Consider the following 21,800-nt stretch of genomic DNA (forward strand, 5'->3'; position numbering starts at 1 on the left):
AACCTGAACCACTCTCTCACAATTTGAGTCCAATGAATCCTATCATTTAACTGTTTATAAGCACATCTCCCCATAGTTAGTTTAGTTCAGGATTTTCCTCTGCTGCAAACACACTATGTGTCAAATATGTCAAATTTACAAGCCCAGGATTCTGTGTGATTGTCTCTCTCACTCTGTGTCTACGTATGTGTAGTCGGGGGATATTGAGATTGTGAATCACAGAACCAAGGAGACCTGCCAACTCAAGTTCTCTCCCTACAGTTATTTCTCCAGGGACGTCCCACGCAAGGTAAATTCTTTTTAATACACACTTTACTAACACCTGACCTTGGAATGGTGTCATATAGTGCAGAGTTTATATGTGAGATGCTGCCTCCTGCTGCTCAGTAACAGCAAGAATATTAGAACTTACAGTACAGTAGTGTAACGTAGATGTAGCTCATTGAATCTGGACTTGCTTGAAGTTCTTGACATTTTACGAAGAGCTTCATCAGAGGTTAATCGTCTTTAAAACATCAGACAAGAGATGCTTTAGTTTCTTCATTCCCTATGGTATCTATGTAATACGTTTTCATTTTCTTATTTCCCTATGGTGTTTTCAGGTGACAGGTGTAGTGGCAGACGGTGGAGGCCAAGCTCACTACATCCTCTCTGGTACATGGGATGATAAGATGGAGAGTGCCAAGATCATTCAGAGCAGTCGAGGGGGCAGTGGATCAGAGGGCAAGCAGAAGACTGTCTATCAGACTTTGTCTCCTAAACTGCTGTGGAAGAAATACCCCCTCCCGTAAGTGCTCCCTCATAGGGAAGAGCCCTACAACAAATGAGTCATAGTTGTTGTGTAACATCTGCAATGTTTAATCATTAACAATGATTTTAGGATATTACACTATGTAACCCCATTCAATTTCCTCATGCTCTCAGGGAGAATGCAGAGAACATGTACTACTTCTCTGCACTAGCGCTGACCCTGAATGAGACAGAGGAGGGAGTAGGACTGACTGACAGCCGTCTGAGACCGGATCAGAGGCTGATGGAGGAAGGGCGCTGGGATGAAGCCAATTCAGAAAAACAGAGGCTAGAGGAGAAACAAAGAGCTGTAAGAAGGAGGAGGGAAGCAGAGGCCTCAGATGCTCTGGATGAAGGTATGAAAAGGAGAGCGGGAACTGTGATGCATGTATGTGTGAATCATCAATACCATAGGAAGCAAGCTGAAAATCAGTCACCCTTCGGTTGTGTGAAGTCACCCTTTGAAACTATGTTGGGTGCACCATGTAGAAACATGCAGAAAAAGATTATCCCTTAAACCTGTTCACATTCTGTATGTGCCTCATTTGATAGTGTGACAGAGGAGAGGCAGACATGAAACACGGAGAGAGAGAGAGAGAGAGAGGATGTGACATGCGACAAAAGTCCCCAGCCAGAAAACTGCAGTTACATAACATGCACAATCATAGAGCAATATTTTGTTCTTTTGCTGTCAATTCCAATTAAGCATTTTGGATTTCCGTAAGTCCTAGTTTGAGCCTTTAAATGGCTTACTTAGCTAACTTAGTTTTATAGTACTTAGTCATTCACCATAGCAAAATGCCAAAAATATGTATGTAAAGTTAAAAAAAACGTAAAATAATTAAAAGTGATCCTCTGATATCAGAAAACTCTAAAAGGGGAATTAATAGGTGATAAAAATATTTCAGAATGAGATTTGCCTCCTCCCGTTAACATTCAGTTATTACTGGGACAAACGGCCAAGGCAGATCTCAAACCAAAGATATGTATGTAAGAATTACTATGTGGCAGCTATGAGTTAGAAAATGATTTACTTTACCCTTATAGATTTCTTAATGTCTCTTTATCTTAATGCTTATGATTTAAGAAGTGGTACTTGCAGTTAGTAATTCCAGTAAGTACTAGAGATATTCCAGGTGGGAAAGCAGGGCTTAACAGAAAAGAGCTAGGAGGTCTGAACTTAATGGAGAACTCTTCATCCTGATGCCGTTCCTGTGTGTGCGTGTGTGAAGGTTAGATTGTATTTGATGTACCCATGACTTGTCTTTCTTTTCCTCCCTCTATTGGTGGTCAGAGTGTGATTATGACTCTGGTGAGTGGGGGTTGCCTTGTGCCCCTCTGTTGTGCATCACTCCCACACACACATACACACACACTCCTCATCCTCTGTGTGTCCTCTGTGTGGTCTGCCTCAGTGTGGGAATTGCATGATACTCCTCTCATGTCTCCAGATAATGGCTCAGGAAAAAAATGACTTTTTCCTGCATACATGTGACATTTTCATTTAGAAGTGACCTTACAAATATCTTACATTAATAATTGAATTTTTAAATCTACTAGTATTATGAGTGTGCTGTGGTGAAGCCATATTAGCAAGTGATTAATTTGCACTGCGTTGTTGTTCTGTCCATTTGACCACTCTGACCTGTTGAATTTAAAGTACATTCACATTATGTTTTTATGAAAGACAGTTGTAACAGCATTAAAAGACGTTTGCTACAAATAACCAATACATTTCTGTAACTGTTCACAAATCAAACACCTATGATTTCCACATTGACTGGGTTTGTGTTTTAAGAATCGCATCAACTCTCACAAAACTGTGGTTATAGATTATAATATATAATAGATATGGGTTATGGATTTATCCTCCACTATGATTGATGCAGACTGTTGCACTGCACATGTCATGCTCATTTGTATTTAATTGAAGCTTTTGAATTAAACTTGTTCACCATTAAAATAGAGATTAGAGACAGAGATTTCCCAAAAGCTGTGCACAGCGAGTAATTGCTTCCTGTAAATGCATATGTAAGAAGGTGGATTGATTGTTCATTGAATTGCCTGCAAGTGTGGCTTCTCCACTATATTGCAAATAAATGATGGTGACTGAGTAACACGTGTGCTTCCTCCTGCAGGTAGAGAATATGAAGGCTACCAGCCACTGTGGTTTCACCAGAGGAGGGACTCTGTCACTGGAGAAACAAACTATGTGTACAAGGGAGGTTACTGGGAGGCGAAGGAGAGACAGGACTGGGGCATGTGTCCTGACATCTTCTAACCCAGGAACTGACAGCAGGTCAAACCTCATCTCTTCAGACAGGGAACTGCTCTGCCTCTGGCCTTTAAGCAATGGGGCATAGCTGGCTTATGAGCAGTGGATCTTTGTGAGCATGAGAATGTGTATGTTCCACACACTCTCGGATTACACTGTACCTCCAAATGTACACTCTCACTCTGTTTGTACTATGGCTAAAAGAAGTGGCGTTCACTAAGTAGTCCTCTTAAACACTATACTGAAACACCAGTGAGGTTAATGTCTGGATATGAGTTATCACCACACAGTTAAGACACCTGCACACTCCTGAAATCAGGTGCTCTGTAAATGCTACCCACAATGCACTTTTCTTTAATCACCCCATTTTACAAAACACATAGAAACCCATATTAAAGCAGCTGTGTTTATCCACCTAAAGTCACAGGTACAAAAGTCAAACTGAAACACAGTCTTGAACACATACTGTTATTTCTGTGGTTAGAACAAAGGTGTCCCCATGCGCTGTTTTATTCAGCACAATTTAGATTTTGCTTGCTTCAGAAATTTTTAATTAGCTCCAGCTTGGCCTACCAGAAATTATTTTTCTGCCCATTTTGATTGCTTTAGAAATATGGAGGGATTTTATTACACAAAGTCCAAAGTGTTCGGAACTAATAAATAAACAAGATATTATCATATAAATAACTACAGACAGAATATGTAATATCATCATAAAATTGTGAAATAATCTGGTACATTTTTTACAACTTAGCTTTTATAAAATATTATTTCATGCTGCTCATTTTCATCCTAGTAGTTTACTGCAGTTTTATTTCACTCAACAGTCACAGGGATAAAAGATGTAAAATGTATCTAAACTAATGAGAAATGCAGGAGTTTGAAAAAGTATTTTATTTAGTGTGAATGTTGGGGATTCTCCACAGATACATGCAGTTAGTCTGTGTAGAGATAATATAGCTGCTTATTCGTTTTATACTTTTCAAAGTGAATTGCCTCAATGCGTCAGTGCATTTCATTCATCAAGATATGCTTCAGACTTTTTCGATTTGTGATTATGATTAGTAGAAGTCTCCGGTAGTCAGTCCTTTAGCTGTAACACAATAGTGCAAATGCAACAGTACAACATCAAACTTCGAAGGATTCATATCACTCCAATAGAAATTTCAAGCAAAGACCTGATTAAGCACTGTTCACTGTGGTTGACTTCAGATTAGTACACATCTCTGTGTTGATGTTAAGTAAATGTCACTCTGTACATGTACTTTACCTTGTCCTCTGGTGCTCTCCCACCGCAACACATACCATATCCTTGCTGTCTAATTTTGAGCAGCATCGTTGTCATTACTGTTGCAAAGTATTAAGTCTGCACCAAATCACTGAGACAGTCAGTAATTACCACCCATAGTACATCTAGGATTGCTTGGGTTTCTTTAGTACACGTTGCACTAACTCCATGGTCTCCATCAGTTGCTAATTTGTAGTTTAGGTGTTTCCAGCAGGACTACAGTATGTAACACTCTGAGGAGAGTGGCTTCAGCTGACTGGAGGTCAAAGGTTATGGAAGCAGACAGGGCTGGTTCCTGTAGCACACTACTGTGCTGTCAGTTTTAGCTGCAGACGACTGTCACAGCCATCGCTCCAGGCTCACCACACCTCACACGTGTAGTCCTTTCCCTCAGTGTTGTGGGCATGCTGATCTGGGATTGGCTCATGAAGATACCCTCAGTCCTTTGCCTTTAATTGACTGAACAAAGGAAAGAGTCCCCAGGCCTGTGCACTACATGTCTACAGTGACAAGAGTTTTGACAAACTGTTAATATTTTTTGGTAATTATTGTTAGGAATGTAGAATTCAAGACTTGGGGTATTGTATCTATTGTCTATTTGTGTGAATATTTTGTGATTAATGAGATTGTAAAATGAAGAATAATTAAACAAATCAGTATCTATCAAATCTGAAAAATTGAATGAATGAGCCTGAAGGATTTGCTGTAATTGTAACTTTTAATCTGAAATGATTCTGCATAAGATGGAAGGCACTCACAACTTGGCTGCAGATTTACCTTTTATATATCCAACAACTGTCTTATCACACACTGAAAATAATTATTTTATTGAGTCCTCTATGCTAACACATAATGTTTTATTTTTTTTTATTTGCAGGCCTACAAAGATGTAATAAATGCACTGGAAAAGAAATGAATTCACATTAAAATACTCCTACTTACTGAGTTTGGCTGATACAGGGATTTTCAGTATGAAAAAGCACTCCTGTAAATTCATTTCAAATTGTGTTTGAGAGTTATTACCAGTTAATTAATAATAAGGAAATAATTAGTGTTCATTCTTGAACAAAAGATGCTTCTTTTACTTACATAAAAGGGTGAAATGCATTTTAACACAGTTTGAGCAGAACTTTAATCTCTTGTCAAGAACAACTTCATTCATGGAATAATGATATTTTGTTTGTTGGTATGTTTTGTTTGTTATTTTTGGGTTGTTTGGGTTTTTTTTTTTTTTTTTTTTTTTTTTTGCCAAAATAGATTATACCTCCTTGATATTTGTGAAGTAAATATGAACCTAAAACCACCAGCTAGTTAGCTTAGCTTAGCACAAAGACTGGAAAAAGTCTAAGCTAAGCTAACATCTACTACTGTAGCTTTAGCTCTAGCACATGTTGATCAGACAAACACAAAGTGTGGTATTAATCTTCTCATCAACCTTTTGGCAAAAAAAAAAAAAAAAAACAAAACAAAACAAAAAAAGCAAATAAGTGTATTTTCCAAAATGTAGAACAGTTTTACTTTACCGCTTGAGATTACTGCTTACTGCTCGGGTCTTCATATTGTTTTCGTGCACACACACACAACCTATCGATCAAAATTGTCTACACATCAAATCATATCGAGGGTGTCGCATACATAGACGGGCACTACAACAGAAGTCCAATTCGTTCTTTCTCTTTTTGAAAAGCATCAACCTGCAGTTAAATTAGTCACAGACAGTCGTGTCATCTGAAAGATCACAGGTCGTTGCTGACTGTTGGTGAAGACATTGTACAAATAGAGTTTGTGATTTCCTTTCTCAGCGATCAATATGGGGTTCACTAGAGAGTTACTTTAATATATTGTGTTTGAGATGATTTTATATTTGAGAATACATTCTATATTTTGAATGAGAATGGAGAGCTCATGAAACATTTTAATCAATATATTTCCAAATAACATGACCTCAATATGTGATGGTGGCCTGCCTATTGGAGTTGCACCCTGAGGGCCTGTACAGCATCAGATAGCTGTAGCAATAACGCAGTCAGGTGTGGATTTGTGAGTTAATGGCTGTTGTTGCTTCAAATAAAACAGTTGTCTGCCTCATGCAGAAGGGACAAAACAACCAAAGTGTATGTGGAGAGTGTACTGTAGACTAAAACACCTCTTCATCTGCCTTCCCTTTCTTAGAGGGTTCAAATGTAAACCCCCTCTTATTGTTTCTCACAGGTCATCTCACCCAACTCTTAGTGTGACTTTTAGCTTTAATTTTTGTGTTTTATTTTCTGTTTTGATTCCTATGTTCTAATGGGTGCCATTTTTTTTATTGTTGGTGTTTTCATGCTGTTTGTCTGCATAATGAGCTTGATTGTGTGTGTGTGTGTGTGTGTGTGTGTGTGTGTGTGTGTGTGTGTGTGTGTGTGGCACACATTTCCTTCTCATTTGATGCTGCTCAGTTTTGAGGTGGAAGTAAACTAATAAAGATGGGGAGATTTTTCTTGCCTTGTCTACAATGAACCCCGCTTCTGCTTGGACTGTGACTCATGGCTGTGACATGATGGTGATGTGAAAAACAATGTGTTAATGAAGGTTATGAGACACATTACAAAAGCGGCTTGGTACAGGAGGTCAAACTTGATCGACCTGCCTTGACTACTACTCTTACTCCCCCAAATTATACGTAGGTGTATTCAGGTGTAACTGCAGATTCAACTGAGGTTTTGCTTCTTTTTTTTAAATTGTGTATTTTCTCCCTTAATTTATACTTGTATAACATGGTCTTTAAACAACAAAGACACAATAATGAAAAAGGTGATAATAAAGTTGTTATTGTTGACACTGACTGTCTGTTTTATTGTATCTCACGGGTAGTTGGTAGATTATTTAGGTGGCATCTGTGAGACTGTAAGCCCGTTTTGTTTGAAAAACTGTCTCTCACTTCATCAGTGAAGTGATTCTGAACAGTCCTTATAAAAATAGTACGAGCACTACAGAATAACTGTTGTAGAATTACTACTTCCAACAGGCTACATTTTAGTGGGAGTACAAAATAACAAAAACACACTAGTAAAGCTCTGCCTTAAAGGTTTTAAATAGATCTGAATGTGATTTTGGAGGCTTTAGAATTTGTAGGCATGTTGAGTTCTTTTTGTTGACGTAGAAGGGAGAAGGACAGAAAACTTTTAACTAAATATACAAAAGCCTCTAGTGTACTGCTGTTTTTAAAAAGAAATTGTGACATCTGTCAAATGAAACAAATAGAGAAGCAGCTTCTCTCATTATAGCCGTGTATTATAATTTAAATAAACATCTTAAAGACTGATCCAACGTCTGCTCAAAGGTCAAAAAACAAAAATAGAAACGAATGGACATGTTTTTTTTTATTTATTTGGTACACTGTACTCTATTTTCATTTCATGTTCCTTCACTTATATTGGCTACTTCTACTACATTTCAGGGGGACATATTATTTTACCACAAAAATATATACAAAATATATTTGCTTTATTGCTGCTAACAAATCAGTTGATTTCTACATAGAAGAAATATAACGAATGTTGGATGACTTTTCAAATTTAATCGTCAGAAATATGTTTTTTGCACTTGTTCTCTCTTTGAATCTTTACATTAATTAAACCTATGACCTAAACATTTAGATGTCTGCAGAAACATTATGTTTGAGGTCGGCCTACATGTTGGAAAATAAATATACTAAACCATCAGGTTATGAACAGCATCAACTTCAACAGTGCTAAAAACACATCCTTTTTTAAATAGTTAAATCAAAACCAGAGAGATCTAGTGGAGTTATTAGTACTAGCCTACGGTTCACCTGTTTCCATGAATATACTGAAAAGCACATTTAGATCAATCTCCATCTGGTGGTTTGTGCTCAACATTTCCATGAAGTGCTCTGGCTGCTCATGACTTCTGTTTGCCAGCTGTTTCCCTTTGGCGCTGATTTTGCCGCTGTGCGTGCGTCACTCCGCGCTCCGTTCTGCGCAGGTCACAACTAGCTGGTTGGTTTCCGTGGCAACCGAGGGACGCTCCTGTCAATGAGGGCTGAACAGCAGCGGCGGAGTTCCTGAGATCAGCACCGAAAAGAGTCAAGTTCAGCATCCACTTAAAGTCTGCACGTTTGTCCTCTCAGAGTAAGTTATGAATGATGATATGATGATGTGGTGCAGTGTTGGAATAAACAGAAAAATGTAATTTATGGGTTGTGTTCATATAGCCTCACTGCTAGCTAAGCTACATATGTAACATCGTTTCAGGAGGAATAGTTTCTTTGTTTATTAAGGCTAACCTTTAGCGCTTTAGTGAGCATGTTAAAGGGAAAACTAACAAAAAAAAAAGTCACGTTTATTAGAAGTACTTTTACTAAAAATACAGAAAAAAAGTAAAAACATAGATTTGTTTATTACTTTACTTAGATTTATTTTAGGCATTTCATTCATGGCTTATTGTTAGCACTTAGCTGAACATTTCGGCGTGCACTTCTTGTGTTACATTGCTACGGTAAATTTAACTGTTATAGTGTTAATTTTGGGGAGTGGCAGAGAGTGAAAGAGAGGAATTTATAGTCTCTTTAGTGAAAAGGAGAAAGTTTGACTTGGTTCTTGGTTTCCTGGACAACTGAGCAACATTAACCCCCACCCACTGTTTTAAACTGCCCTGTCAGCCCTAACCACTGATAGTTACTGGGTGTGTTTTGCCTATATGGTGCAGCTGAATGTTTGCATGTTTGTCTCTAGCAATAGGAAATGGGAGACAGAAGCCATGATGGAGCAGAGGGAGATACAGAGGACACAGATGAGCTTCTTTACACTGGTCTGAGGTTTTATAGACACTACATCTATACCATGTATACATTTATACACATCAAAGTCTAAATTTGCACCCATTCTTGACATACTTTGTCTTGGGCCTCTCAGACCTCAATCACAAAGACGGTGTGTTTGGACTGGACAATTCACCTCTCAAACGAGATCACTGTGATCTTCTCCTAGATGCCATTGATGCTCAACTTGGTCAGCTGCAGGTCTCTAATTTTTATTCAGTCTCTTTATAAAGTATGCGTATGCATAAACAGGAATACATTTTTAAGAAGTAAGTTAGCTTATTTATTAGCTCTTGTTAACAGTAAAACATGATTATTTTAATTAGACGGAACAGTGTAATTGTGTGTGATGATTGTTTAATTAATATACACTGCCCAAAAAAACGTCCTTAGCTAAGGCCTCTTAATGATTACCCTAACTTTGCTTTGTACCTTGTTAGTCGCTTCGGATAAAAGTATCTGCCAAATGACTAAACTTTTGTCAGTTTCAAGTTATTTCACTGACCATTGTGGATTTTTCTTTCTTTAATGAAAGGGTACCAACAATTTTCTCCATGCCTGTATGTACTGTGTATATGTCATTTCTTCACAGTTTAAAGTTGCAAAAACAATTGTTATCTCTTTAAGATTTTCTGATTAACAAAGTTTAACTAACTAAAATCTAAGTGTGATTAATGTATCCAGGTCCAGGTGCAGACACGGAAACAGTTAATTTCCGGGGAACGTGACTGTAGTGTTGCAGGTAATTCATGTCATAACCCACACCTAATACCAAATTTGGTAAACAATCTTTTCCAAGTCATAATCTGTGATTTTATTTTTTTTTCTAGGTCCTCTTATGTGGAGTCATTCTCTGAGCAAAGACACAGGTCTTGGGAGCACATCTCAAACAAATGACACCCCAATGTCTTGTCTTGATTTAATACACACACCAACAGTGGAGCACACATCAGGTTATATTTCAATAATAATATTATTACATGAAAAACTGAATTTGTGGTTACTCAAATTACTCTTGAAACCTGCCAATATTCAATTGAATGTGTGCTTGAGTTTGTATAGATGATAGCACTAAGTGAAATCAGTAAGATGCATACATTCTTTAGTAACCTGTTTACCCTCCATCTCTCTTCTGGTTTACTCCAGAGAGGAGCACAAGCTGCCAGGAAGGTCATGTTGTGAACAAGAAAACCAAAAAGATGTTAGATAGAGAAACAACAGACAAAGGGGAGACAGAGTCTCAGAGGGAGCAGGTCATTTGGAGACTAGAGAAGCTGCTTGGTGACAACTGTAAGGAGAATGGGATGACAAGAGAGATGCAGCCTTCTTCAGACAGTATCTGCACTGAGGACTTTGTCAGACGCTTCAGAGAAGAGATGGTAGAACTGGCACTTTCTGAGAGTAATATGCAGCAGCTAGATACAGAAGAAGAGGTCGAGAGGATAGAGATCTCTGACAGTGACACCCAGGTTGAACAAAAAGCACAAAGTGTTCATAATTGTGGGAGAAGAAAATCAGCAGCCACTGGGAAAAGCAGTAAATCCACAAGGAGTGCTCATTATTCCCAACTGAATAAGCCACATCAAACAAAGGAACTGGATAAAGGTCTTTCTGTCAGCTATGGAGTAAACATATCACATGAGAAAGCTGGAACTGGAGAGAGCTATAAACCACTACAGAGGGTTGATGATAACAGCAGTAGTAAGTACAACCCTTATCTGCCCTAAAACTTTCGGGTTAATGACATTGAAATGTGTGGTACATATACATGCTTATGAATGACCCCCTGTTCTGAATGGCCACCTGAGGCATAGACGTTTTTTTTTTTATCCCAAAGTAAGTCACCAGAATATTGTTTATTCCACTACTCTGTAACTAATGTTGCAGCCTTTTAGGCCTGCTGACTTTGTTCTAATTCCTGATAATTTCGCAGCCCTGTCACACCTTTTGATTATCTTCCACTTCTCTTTCAGTTTTTCACAAAACAGGAGATGTACCTGAACATCTGCAGCAAAACAACACCTGTTCTCCCAAGATCAGGTGCTTGGCAGGTAGTGTATCACAAACCACTTGCGCTGCATCTGCAACTTTATTGATTTTCAGCTTGCTTTCTATGTTCTTAGTTTGAGTACAGGCACTATGACCTGTATCAAGCATCATTCTGCCTTCCCTGTATTAAAATAACTCTGTATTTTTAGCTGAAAAAAATGACATCATGTTGAAGAGTTTTTTAGTTCAGGTTATGTCATTTGGAGTAATTTAGAAAAAGCAGGTTGACGGAGACATTGAAAATCATGAACTAAAACTTGAACTAATCCTCCTAGAGATCTGCTTACTGCAAACCATTACAATGTTGCTTGTTTCTTTTCTAGGAGTGCCAGTGAGGAATTTTGACACTGTTTCGATTGACAGTGACCTTGACTCAGTCTGTACAGAGCAGGTCAGGCAGCATATTCACAGGCAGCCAGGTAAAGGACTGCAGAAAATGCAGAGAAACGCGACCTTTGTTTTAAAATGACAAAGGATGTTTATACTGTATTTGAAATATCACCATTTCAAATAATGCCACTAACAAATGGTAATGAATTGGAAAATGCTTAAAACAGAGCATTTTAATGTAGAAAATATGGTCAGGGTTAGGAAATACAAAATGAAATACAATAAAACGTGTGGAGTCATGGTCAACAAAATTTGTATGACCCCCACAGGATCGCGCAGTCTCTGCCAATCTGTCACAGGCATAGATGACTACTGTGTCAACCAGAGTGACTATGACACAACCCCTCAGGAAGAAAGTAACCCTCTATCTACATCAGGTAAAGCAAGTGTTTCTTTTTTTGAATTAATAATGATAAAAGATGAATTCACCCCTTAAATGTCCCAGAATTTTGCCTTTCTTCAAAGCCCAGAGATCCATTCATGGGGATGCACAAAACACAACTCCTTCTGTCCATAAAGCTCAGCGTAGTAGGAGAGAAACATCCAGGTAAACCAAATGGAACAATTTTAAAAAACGTGCTGAGCATTTTTGTCTTATTTGTAGTCTTTTATTGATTTAAAAAATTGTTTTATCATTTTACAGACTTACATACTATGCTTTTTTGTGTATCCCAGGTATGTGTGTTATTTTGGTGACAATGACACAGATGAGGAAATTGACCACTGGAGCAGGGGGTGCAGGACTGATTTGGTGAAGATGAAAGAACGACTTTCTAACCTCCGAAAAGTATGAATGAACTGCCGAGTATATTTTAGTATATTATTCAGTATAATTTGAGAAATGCTATTAGATTTAAATGCCAGACATCACTTACCTGGTTTGTATATGTGTGTGTGTGCGTTTGGTTTAGAAATGTGAAAAAGAGGAGGAAACACTGAGATTGAAGACAAATCAGTTAAAAGACTTTGAGCTCTGCCTTTCTGAACTTCAGCAGAGAAAACAGGTAAATACAGCATCTTGTGTAAAAAAGCGTGTATAGACCACCAATATTCACGGTTTATGGTGTATTCCCCAGCATGCTTTGCAGGAATTACAGCGACTGGCTGCGGACACAGCACAGATGGAAAAGGAGAAGAGGACTCTTGAGTGTGTTCTGATTAACAGCAGGTTAGAGATGGACTCAATTAGGTATAAAATCAAACTTAACACACACACACACATACACACAACTAATGTAAGGATTGTTCTGTTATACATTAATAAATATAATATAGTTCTCAGCTGCAGAAGTTGAAGAATCAGAGAGAGTCCTTTGTGCTAGAGGTTAAAGAAGAAGAACTTGTACCTACACCTGAACAGACTCTAACAGATGGATCCTGCATGGAGAGGGTAATGACAACTGAATATATTTTTCCACTCTTGGTTGTGCTCAGTTATTCACATTTTAACTGCATTTTTTTCTTAATACCTTCTTTTTCCTCACTGGCCCACCATACCATAAGCAGAAGAGGATCATCATGTCTGTGCTAGAGAGGGAGGAGATGGAAAGACAGCTGGATAGTGCAAAAACAGAATTGTTTGCTGAACAGCGACGTGCAAGAGAGAAGCTTGAGTCAATGCAAGAGGTACAGTATTAAGGCCTATTTACAGTATAACTATAAAATGTATCCATAACATTTATAAACTACACTGGTCAAATAATAATGATTTCAATTATTCAGAAAACAGTATGTTGTTATGTTAGTCAGTGCTTACTTATATATATTTTTTGTAATGACCTTTGATTTAGGTAATTGAATGCGCCTTAAACACAATTATACCTTCTCTTTTTGTGAATGTGTTCTGTTATGGTTATGGTTTAGATGTAAATACCTTCAAGGTATTTGCTTTTTTGTGTGTTTTTAAATACTTTGATATATATGTTATATATATAATCTTGAAACAGAAGTTGGAGGAGACTTGTGAGGCACTCCAGAGGGCTACAGAGGCAGAAATCTCACTAAGGGACAAGTATGTTTGTCTGGAAGAAAAACAGACGCAGAAAAAGGAGCAGAGTGAGGTGACATCATCTGTCATTGTATCAGTTTCTAATACAGTGAAATAGAAATTAATCTGTCAAACTAATTACACAATCTCAGCATCCACTTTTCTGTTTTATTCTATTTATTGCTGTCTTTCGTTCACTTAGGCACTGGAGGCTCGAGTAAGTGAGCTGCAGGCTGAACTAGGAGAATGTAAGATCAGGTTGACTAGTCTGGAGAAGATGTTGGCTCAGAAGGAACTACAGCTTATAGATTTCCAGGAACTACATGGGTCATTACAAGCAGAAAGAGATGGACTGAAGGTGGAGCTACAACACCTGAAAACAAAGTACTACAAAATGCTGAAGGAAGCACAGGAGCAAGCCCATAGAATAATGGTAAATGCTGAGGCAAAATTTTCAGACTCTACAATTTTGTTACTAATATTTCATAACATTATTGTACTTTTCATTTGGGAAGCAGTATGAAATCAAGAGAGGAAATACCTGGCTTTGGTTTACAAGTTAAAAATCCAAGTGCTGAAAAATGGAAATATTGATTCCTCTAACTCCAATTCAGGTTGATCAGCAGGCTGAAGAGAGGAATGTAAGTGATTTGAAAGAACAGACATCATCTCTCATACAACGTATTGAGTCTATGCAAAGTTCCATTCAGGTCAGTGTGTTACCATCAACATTTAAACCCATTGCTACAGTACCTCAATATAAATCTGCTGAACTGCCATGAATGCATATTTTGGATGTTGGGTATGGGTATAAAAACATAAGTTACAGGGTTACCTTTTAAAGAAGTGATCCTCTACCACCCTGGCAGCTAAAAGAGGAAGAAGCCGTGCAGCTAAGGAGATCTTTAGAACAGGAGAGGAAACAGGCAAAGAATCGTGAAGAGCAGTTGCACGAAGCCCTGGAAAAGGTATTCTGATAGTCCTTTGCCTAAAATATGCAATATGTTTCTACACACTTGAATGATAAGCACAGCATGCTGCCATTCAGGTGCACAAAGGAGTAGATGAGGAAAGGAGGAAGTGGGAGGCAGAAAAAATGGAAGCTGTGCAGGTGCACTTTAGAATCCTGGAAGAGCAGAACAGAAAGAGCTTGGAAAACACGAGGAGTGAGATGCAGCGAGAGAAGAGTAAAGCACTGGCTCTTCAACATAAAGTGTTGGAACTAAAAACAGTAAGGTGATTCATAACTATGACAATATTATGTTACCACTTTAAATAATAAAATTGTATTAAAGCTTCATTTGAATCCTTTTCTTTGTATCTGTAAGAAAGTGCATGAGTTGGAGAGTGAACACTCTGCACAACACAGAGAGCAGGAATCTTTGCTAGTTGTTATTTGTAAATCACTGAAAGAGGACCACCAGGCTGAACTGCAGAGGCTGCAGAAACAGATGGCACAGGTGTGAGAAAATTGCTGAAAGCAATAATTTGCAGAAAAATAAAAGGGTGTAGTGTTGTAGAAAGCTGACATGGTGTGGTCTGTGGTCATAGGAGAATCAGAGGACAGCGCTTCATCTTGAACAGGCTGTCCAGCTAGCAGAGAAAGAGGCCGACAGGCTCCGGGTGACGCTTGAAGAGAGAGAGAGCAGCCATAAACAAATCACAGCTGAGCTGGACCAGCAGCTCAGGACCTGGGCGCAGGAGCTGGGAGCGGAGTGCCAGCATCTCTACCTTTTAGTGGAACAGTGTGGAGCCAAACAAAATGCCTTACATTTACCTCCCAGGTGTGATTTCCTGCTCTGGCCTGCATGCATATGTGGTTTATGAAGAAGTCAATATTTGTAGACAGAATGGTGTGTCTGATGATTGTCTTCTGACTCTGGTGCCTTTGTATTTTGCAGTGCTAGTGTAACTGAGGCTCTTACAAACCTGAGGACACTGAGAGAACAGTTGAAGCACTTGATTAGCCACTTACACCAGGAGCTTAATTCACAGAAACAAACCAGTCAGCAGCTGAGAAAAGACAAGGTATAGTCGGGTCTTCAGAGACTGCACAGTGCCTTGTATTTGGAAATGCAGCACAATAAATGTATACATGTCTCCAAAATTCATATTCTGTCAGGAGCGGGAACTGAGCATCCAGAGACAACAGTTGAGATTGGAGAGAGATCAAGCTTTGGATTTTCTAAAGGAGCGTCTTATCCAGGTATAAACATAGACTGTTTGTAAAGCTCATGTTTGAGTAAACAGACAAAACACATTGATTATACCATTATCATGATATTTGTGCAGGAGCATATTGAGGAGTTAAGCAGTCTGAAATGGGCTCATATGGGTGGTGAAGCAGCTGATGGAGGAGGAGTGGCAGAATCTCTATACAAGCAGCTAAAGACCAAAGACCTGGAGCTCAGGCAGGTTCAAAGGAGCATGGGTCAGTGGAAGGAAAAGACTGCAGCTCGGCTGCCATGCAACTTTGAAGAAGAGCTGACAGCTGAACTTGAAAGGTAAAACTGGACCCTCAAAAAAAAAATGTTTTTTTATTCTGAGCATGAAGTAGTAATTTAATTTAAATAACTGCTCTTTATTATGGCCTAGAATCATCTAGCCAATAGAAATCTAATATCCTGCTGTTTTTAAAAGGTGTATTTAAGTTTTGCTCACCCACAGGTGCAAGGCAAAGTTACTAAGAGTCAGGTGACTGTTTCAGTGCCTGTGAAAAATTACGACATACTACGCAGCTGTCTGTCCTTACAAGAGCATAATCTCATAACAACTCACAGTGTTATAGGTCCAGGATTAAGTAGACATTAACCTCCTTCATGCATGCTTATCATTCACACCCTTTCAAATGTAGGCCTGTTTATTTTCCAGAAAAGCATCAGATATTCAATGGCAAAGGAAGTCTGAGGGCATGCTCAGTGCAAAGGTAAATGTTTCAATGCTCCTTAAAGAACATTAACATCAACATATGTACAGTATCTAACACCTTAAGGTGTAGATGCTTAGTGTTCATGTATTTATTTGAATAAAACCTTTCTCCCATCAGGAAGATCAGAACTCATTTTGTTCTCCCTTCCTTCATTCTGTGGGCTCTGCTGCCTCCTACAGCCCTTCAGATGTGGCTTCACTTAAGCTTCTCTGTTACCTCAAGAGCAGGGTGAAGCAGCTCCGTGTAGAAAACCAGGCCTACACCTGCAGCCCAACTCCTCCAGATAAAATCCCTTTAGATTTGTCTGAATCACATCTTACAGCAGTGAGTATATTCTTTTGATTGCCCACTCTGTCAGTGCTGCATTTACAGCAACAGCAACATACATTACTTCAAGGCCAGATAGCCATCTCTAAGAAGCGTTTATGGTTGGCTTTACTGCATTATTTACATCTTTAAATGACAACTAGCTGCGTCCGAAGCATGGAACGCTAGACAAATGCCACTGTAAATTGAACAGTATCATAAACACTTTTTATAATAACTATGTTCGTTTCTTCATCATATCTCACAGATCACTCAAGGTCAAGACAGTGCTGGGATTTAGAGCCAGTCATCAATGAGGGCATTGTCAAGTTTAGGGGATATGAAACCTTACTCCATGTGTGTGATACTCAGAGAGAGAGAGAGAGAAGTGAGAGAGAGAGTGTAAGTACACTATTGACATAATGTTCTTTTACAATCTGAGTCTCAAGCATTTCAAGCAGTTTTTGTCGAGCACAGAAATTAATCATTTACTGTCACATGTGCTTGCAACAGCAGATTAACAAACAGTGACAAATGATGCAGCTGAAGATTTGGTCATTAAGCTCACATTCCTCACTGTGAACTTAATGACCAACAGTCAAATTTATGACTTAAGGTTGCAGTCAACTGTGAATCAGTGATGAAGTGACATTTCACAGGAGGCTGCAGATCATGTGAGTTATGTCAAATAACCTCATAAAGCCGACTGTTCTTTGTGAGACTCCCTCGTGTAATTGTAAATGTTACATAATGTTCAAATGTACAACAAAAAGGTTCTGTGGATGTCAGCCAATGTTATGCCATTAGCACTTATTATGCCTTTAACTTAGTGATATGTGTCTTAATGTTATGTTAATGTACAAACCCAAAGCAATTCAAGCAGGCTGGAGTAGTATTGTCCATTCTTGTCCAGCCTTGTCAAATCTGTTCACTGGATCTATTCTTTTTAACAACTATGTCTGAGCTGATCATAGTCTTTACTGATCCCAAAGGAAGAAAATGACATGCTGGTAATTCTTAAGATCTTAAAATAGCTTGACATATTAAAACTTTTTTTGTGTGTGACAAACTAGAGGGTATTCCAATCAATACTTTAATAGTTAATTGGTTAAAATCGGATCACAGTGTTCACCTAAGCAGCTTTCACTATATTTAAAGACAAATTTCATCCTACCAATCCACACATAATCTCTACTTGGACAATGTAAGCGTTTATTGAAAAACAAATATAAAGTAGTAACACTCAATGGCTGACTGCAATTCTGGTAATGTACAATAAATACAGAAAATACAAACAAAACATACAAAGTTGAATTTCTGTGATTTCTTTACAGTGCCACACACTGATGTTTAACAAAAATGTTAATATTTACAGTACACCTGTGTGCTGTTGGCTAGGCTTTGGCAAAAAAGTGTCTCTAAGGCCAAAGAGTGTTTTTATTTTAAGTAAGAATGTCTACAGATCTGTATAAATCATTTAGATCATGACACTTGCCTTGGAGTTTAAATGAGTAAATCAGGTTAGGGTTGCTGTTAAATTTTACATGCAGTTGCCTGGGATTATAGTCACAAAGCATAAACTAAATGACTATAGAGCAAAAGATGTGCTGCACAAACTGTTCAAAACAGCACAATGTTCATGTAAAGCTAACATAACTTGCCAAACTGACCTCTTCAAGTAGTTCTGAGCTCTCTGTAGTCTTTTCTGTGACTACATACCCAGTCTTTTACTTTGTTGAATCTTTAAGGGTAATTAAGCACAATCACATTTCCATGTCCTCCTCTGCAGAGCTGTGGGCCACAGGAAAGCAATACAGAGGAGAGTGTGTATCTGTAGGTGGACTGGAGGGGCTGAGTGGACTGTGAGGGTTGGGAGATGGACAGGGAGTTGGGGACTGACGAGATATTGTCTGTTGTTTACGTTGTTTCTGTAATGAGCCCTTTAGCCTCCGACAGAAGGGATCATCTGGTGGTCGCCACAATACTAACTCCATGCAGGAATGGCTCCTAAAAGTATGAGGAAGAAGCAGGTTGAGAAAAGTAAAAATTTGAAGGAAAAATTTGCTTTTGGAGGAGGAAACCCTGTCAGGGATACACAAATCATACTATTTTAAGTAAAGTTAAGTAAAGTCACATCATTACTTAACAATCAACGTTGTAGTTGGGTCCAAAACCGGTCCCTACTCGTAATTTTCTGCTCACCACTGAGTGGCCTACTGGATGTGCATTATATATGGAGTAGTGAATGAGTGAATATAGAGTGATTTTAGTCATAGTATACAGTAAATGTTCCAGTAGAAAAATAAGAACATACACAGACTGGGCTACTGTGTGGGGCAGGATGTCACTGATGCCACGCTGTAGACCCTCCTTCAAACTGTCAGAGATCACCAGCACTGGTCGTCTTGGTGCTGGCTCTACATCCAAATCTTCATCCTCACTGTCATCTTCCAGTGTTATTCTATGATACATCAACATGACATTATTCACTTTAATTTAAAGCTACAACACACAACTTTGGGCCATCAAGTTAATGGTAGCATCAGGGTCAAAATCAATCTGTTCCACACAGCCCGCCCTCTCACCACCTCTGCCCCACGATTCGGATATTACTCCAACAAAATTACAATAAGCATGCCATAAAGAAAATGTTGACCTTCTCTGCTTGGTTAAAAGAGGAAACATCTCTGAAACCATTATAAATCATCAATCAAGTATTTAAAAAAATGCTCTCAAACAATTTTCACAAATTTGATGATGCACAGGAGAAAAAGGGTAAGAGTATTGCTATACGTTGCTTGTCTTCTTTTTAGCCTTCTGTGACAACTTCTTATGCATCCTATCAAACACAATGTACACAACAGCACTTAAACATTTTAGCAGTGTGTTCAATGTTTATCTTTTCATTTAAATTCATGACAGCTACTGCTATGACTGCCACTCATTTTCAGAGGTTTTTGTTAATACTGGATAAAAGGTCTGGAACTGGCGAGACAAGTAACATGTATCTATCCAGTCCAGAATCCAGGATGGCTTTTTGGAGGCAGGTTTTTTGATAACAAGTTGTCAGCCTGAAGAATAATATATTCCTAGGCTGTTAGTTAGATGCTGCTTTTTGCAGCTTTTCACACATGCTGCATTCTTCATACCTGTCTTCAATCTCCCGTAGTTTCCTTTGAGCTGCCTCTATTTCCATGCAGGAGCTCTCTATGTCACTTTGGGACAAGGCAGAGGTTTGTGGCAAAGTCAAGGACTGAGGCACTGGGCATGGCTGTGGAAGTGCAGGACTGGCTTGTTGTGCAGACAGAAAAGTGCAGCTGTTTGCTGTAGGCCAGTTATTATGGGCTCTAGGGTTTGAGTTTTCTGAAATTTCCCCTTCTGTCTCAATCCTCCTCCTCTTGGCACTGCTTGCCCTAAGAAAATATATTTACTATAACATTTTATTTTACTGTTCTTGCATCTTATGTTAAAGTATGCTTTAACCATTTTTTCTTTGCATCCCTCACTTACTCGTCGTCAACTCTCCTCCTGTGCTTTCTGAGGCACCGTGTCTCCCAGCTGCTGTGGAATAAAAACACAGACAGATGTGTGAAAATATACAAACAAAATGTGGCAGGCTATGATTGAAAATAGACTGAAGATCAGCTAAAACCTTAATACTATCTATTGGTTTTATTGTTCTGTTGGACAGGGGTCAGCATGAACGTTAACCCAGCTCAATGTGTAGCATGCAGTGATACAATGTGTTCTGACACCAGTTGATTATGGCCAACTTTACATTTGTTTCTTATGATGACAACTGTCCACCACAATAAAATCAGCATGTGCTTTTAATGTTGTGCCTGATAATCGGTGTATATTTCGAATGTTTCCAAAGTACAATCAATGGCCATTTTATTGGGTACAATCTAAAGCAAAAATAGGCCTGCCATGACTCTACTTTTACAAGTTTAAAATTAACCAGATTTTGTTGAAAATTGTCAGAAAGGTGATAATTCTACTAGGCCAAAACATAACCTTGTAAAAGCAGAATTCATAGCAGAGCTGCTGTACTGGATTAAATTATTTTGTACATAGAAACCTAATTAAATGGCAAGTGTAAAGAGGAATTTTGGTACTTACTGATCACAGGCTGTAGTTCTCTGTAGGTGGCCAGGCGGTATTGGGGGTCCAAGGTCAAACTCAGGAAGGCTTGTGGGACCTGAAAATGAATACATGGCTGGCAGAAACCTCTGTTTACTGCTTGCGGGAGCAGAGCGATGCATGGTGGTCCACTCGGTAAAATGGTTTGAACATACACACGGGTAGGTAACTACAACCGGATCTATCTGAAAGATCAGCATTGATACCAATCAGATAAGCTGATAAAGGTATTTTCTCCAACCTACATGACGCACAAGTTATAGCATTAGCTACATCTGTTTGAACTGGGTCAGCTGGCTGGTTATCGTCGTTAGCTAGTTACAGCATTATTGTTGTGCTTTACCGTTACATGACAATACGGAGAAAACTATTACTATAACGCGACACGGTAAGTTGATATACCGTGACAACTTAATTCCTACACATAATTAAAGCTTTATAAGAGAAGCAGAAACATACTGAGTAAGCATAACAAGCCGACCTGTGCAGCTATCCAGCCCCTATGATGTTTATTGTTGATGTCAATATTTTGCTAGCTAGCTTCGCTCCCTTCACAGCGTTTTCCGTTGGGACACTCCCATTTAGCACATAACAACAGACTACATGCTCAAGTTTCACTAACCTAATATTGTGATGCTAGCGACGAACAGAAAAATCGCCCAAATCAACGCCCCTTATGGTGGAAACAACTCAGCAGATGCAGCTGTTGTTAGCTAACGTTAGTTACACTACACACGCGAGTCGCGCTAGAAGGTGCGTCGACGTTCTAGAAAACGCGTATGTGACGTTCGGTGAATTATGGGTAGTGTAGTTCCGGTGCAT

At 38.7% G+C, this 21,800-nt stretch overlaps 4 protein-coding genes across 7 annotated transcripts in view; 3 read left to right on the forward strand and 1 right to left on the reverse strand.

The window, feature by feature from the left end:
• si:ch211-106a19.1 (PH_OSBP_ORP4 and Oxysterol_BP domain-containing protein) overlaps positions 1-5,813 on the forward strand; it is a 43,210-nt gene extending 37,397 nt beyond the window's left edge. For both annotated transcript variants that reach the window (XM_026343260.1, XM_026343261.1), the window contains 4 exons: positions 194-289; positions 603-787; positions 925-1,145; positions 2,928-5,813. In XM_026343260.1, coding sequence (XP_026199045.1) covers positions 194-289; positions 603-787; positions 925-1,145; positions 2,928-3,070 — 645 coding nt within the window. In that variant the 3' untranslated portion in view covers positions 3,071-5,813. The remainder of the gene's footprint in view (positions 1-193; positions 290-602; positions 788-924; positions 1,146-2,927) is intronic.
• A 3,284-nt stretch (positions 5,814-9,097) lies between these two features.
• Positions 9,098-10,901, forward strand: LOC113150464. The gene is made up of 5 exons (XM_026343013.1): positions 9,098-9,164; positions 9,269-9,375; positions 9,859-9,916; positions 10,005-10,127; positions 10,321-10,901. Exons 1-5 carry the CDS (start codon positions 9,098-9,100, stop codon positions 10,899-10,901), a joined length of 936 nt encoding a protein of 311 aa, XP_026198798.1.
• Positions 10,902-12,101: 1,200 nt separating this feature from the next.
• On the forward strand, positions 12,102-17,366 carry LOC113150466 (trichohyalin-like). The gene is made up of 19 exons (XM_026343019.1): positions 12,102-12,160; positions 12,289-12,400; positions 12,525-12,617; positions 12,690-12,802; positions 12,889-13,003; positions 13,120-13,239; positions 13,560-13,673; positions 13,803-14,033; positions 14,215-14,310; positions 14,470-14,568; positions 14,649-14,831; positions 14,929-15,060; positions 15,152-15,384; positions 15,502-15,628; positions 15,723-15,806; positions 15,893-16,104; positions 16,472-16,526; positions 16,647-16,853; positions 17,104-17,366. The coding sequence occupies exons 2-19, from the start codon at positions 12,371-12,373 to the stop codon at positions 17,134-17,136; spliced, it is 2,277 nt and encodes a 758-aa protein (XP_026198804.1). The 5' UTR covers positions 12,102-12,160; positions 12,289-12,370; the 3' UTR covers positions 17,137-17,366.
• Positions 17,367-18,025: 659 nt separating this feature from the next.
• On the reverse strand, positions 18,026-21,766 carry ccdc117 (coiled-coil domain containing 117). 3 transcript variants are annotated; one of them, XM_026343443.2, is made up of 6 exons: positions 21,601-21,758; positions 20,958-21,163; positions 20,346-20,396; positions 19,985-20,248; positions 19,150-19,296; positions 18,026-18,842 (listed from the first exon to the last, which is right to left on the reverse strand). In XM_026343443.2, the coding sequence occupies exons 2-6, from the start codon at positions 21,098-21,100 to the stop codon at positions 18,599-18,601; spliced, it is 849 nt and encodes a 282-aa protein (XP_026199228.1). In that variant the 5' UTR covers positions 21,101-21,163; positions 21,601-21,758; the 3' UTR covers positions 18,026-18,598. The 3 variants fall into 3 exon arrangements, with proteins under 3 accessions (XP_026199228.1, XP_026199227.1, XP_026199226.1); XM_026343442.2 differs by having other exon boundaries at positions 20,346-20,393; positions 20,958-21,766; XM_026343441.2 differs by having other exon boundaries at positions 20,958-21,757.
• Positions 21,767-21,800: the final 34 nt, after the last annotated feature.

The sequence above is a fragment of the Anabas testudineus genome, chromosome 9, assembly GCF_900324465.2.
Source record: "Anabas testudineus chromosome 9, fAnaTes1.2, whole genome shotgun sequence".
Taxonomy (NCBI): Eukaryota; Metazoa; Chordata; class Actinopteri; order Anabantiformes; family Anabantidae; genus Anabas; species Anabas testudineus.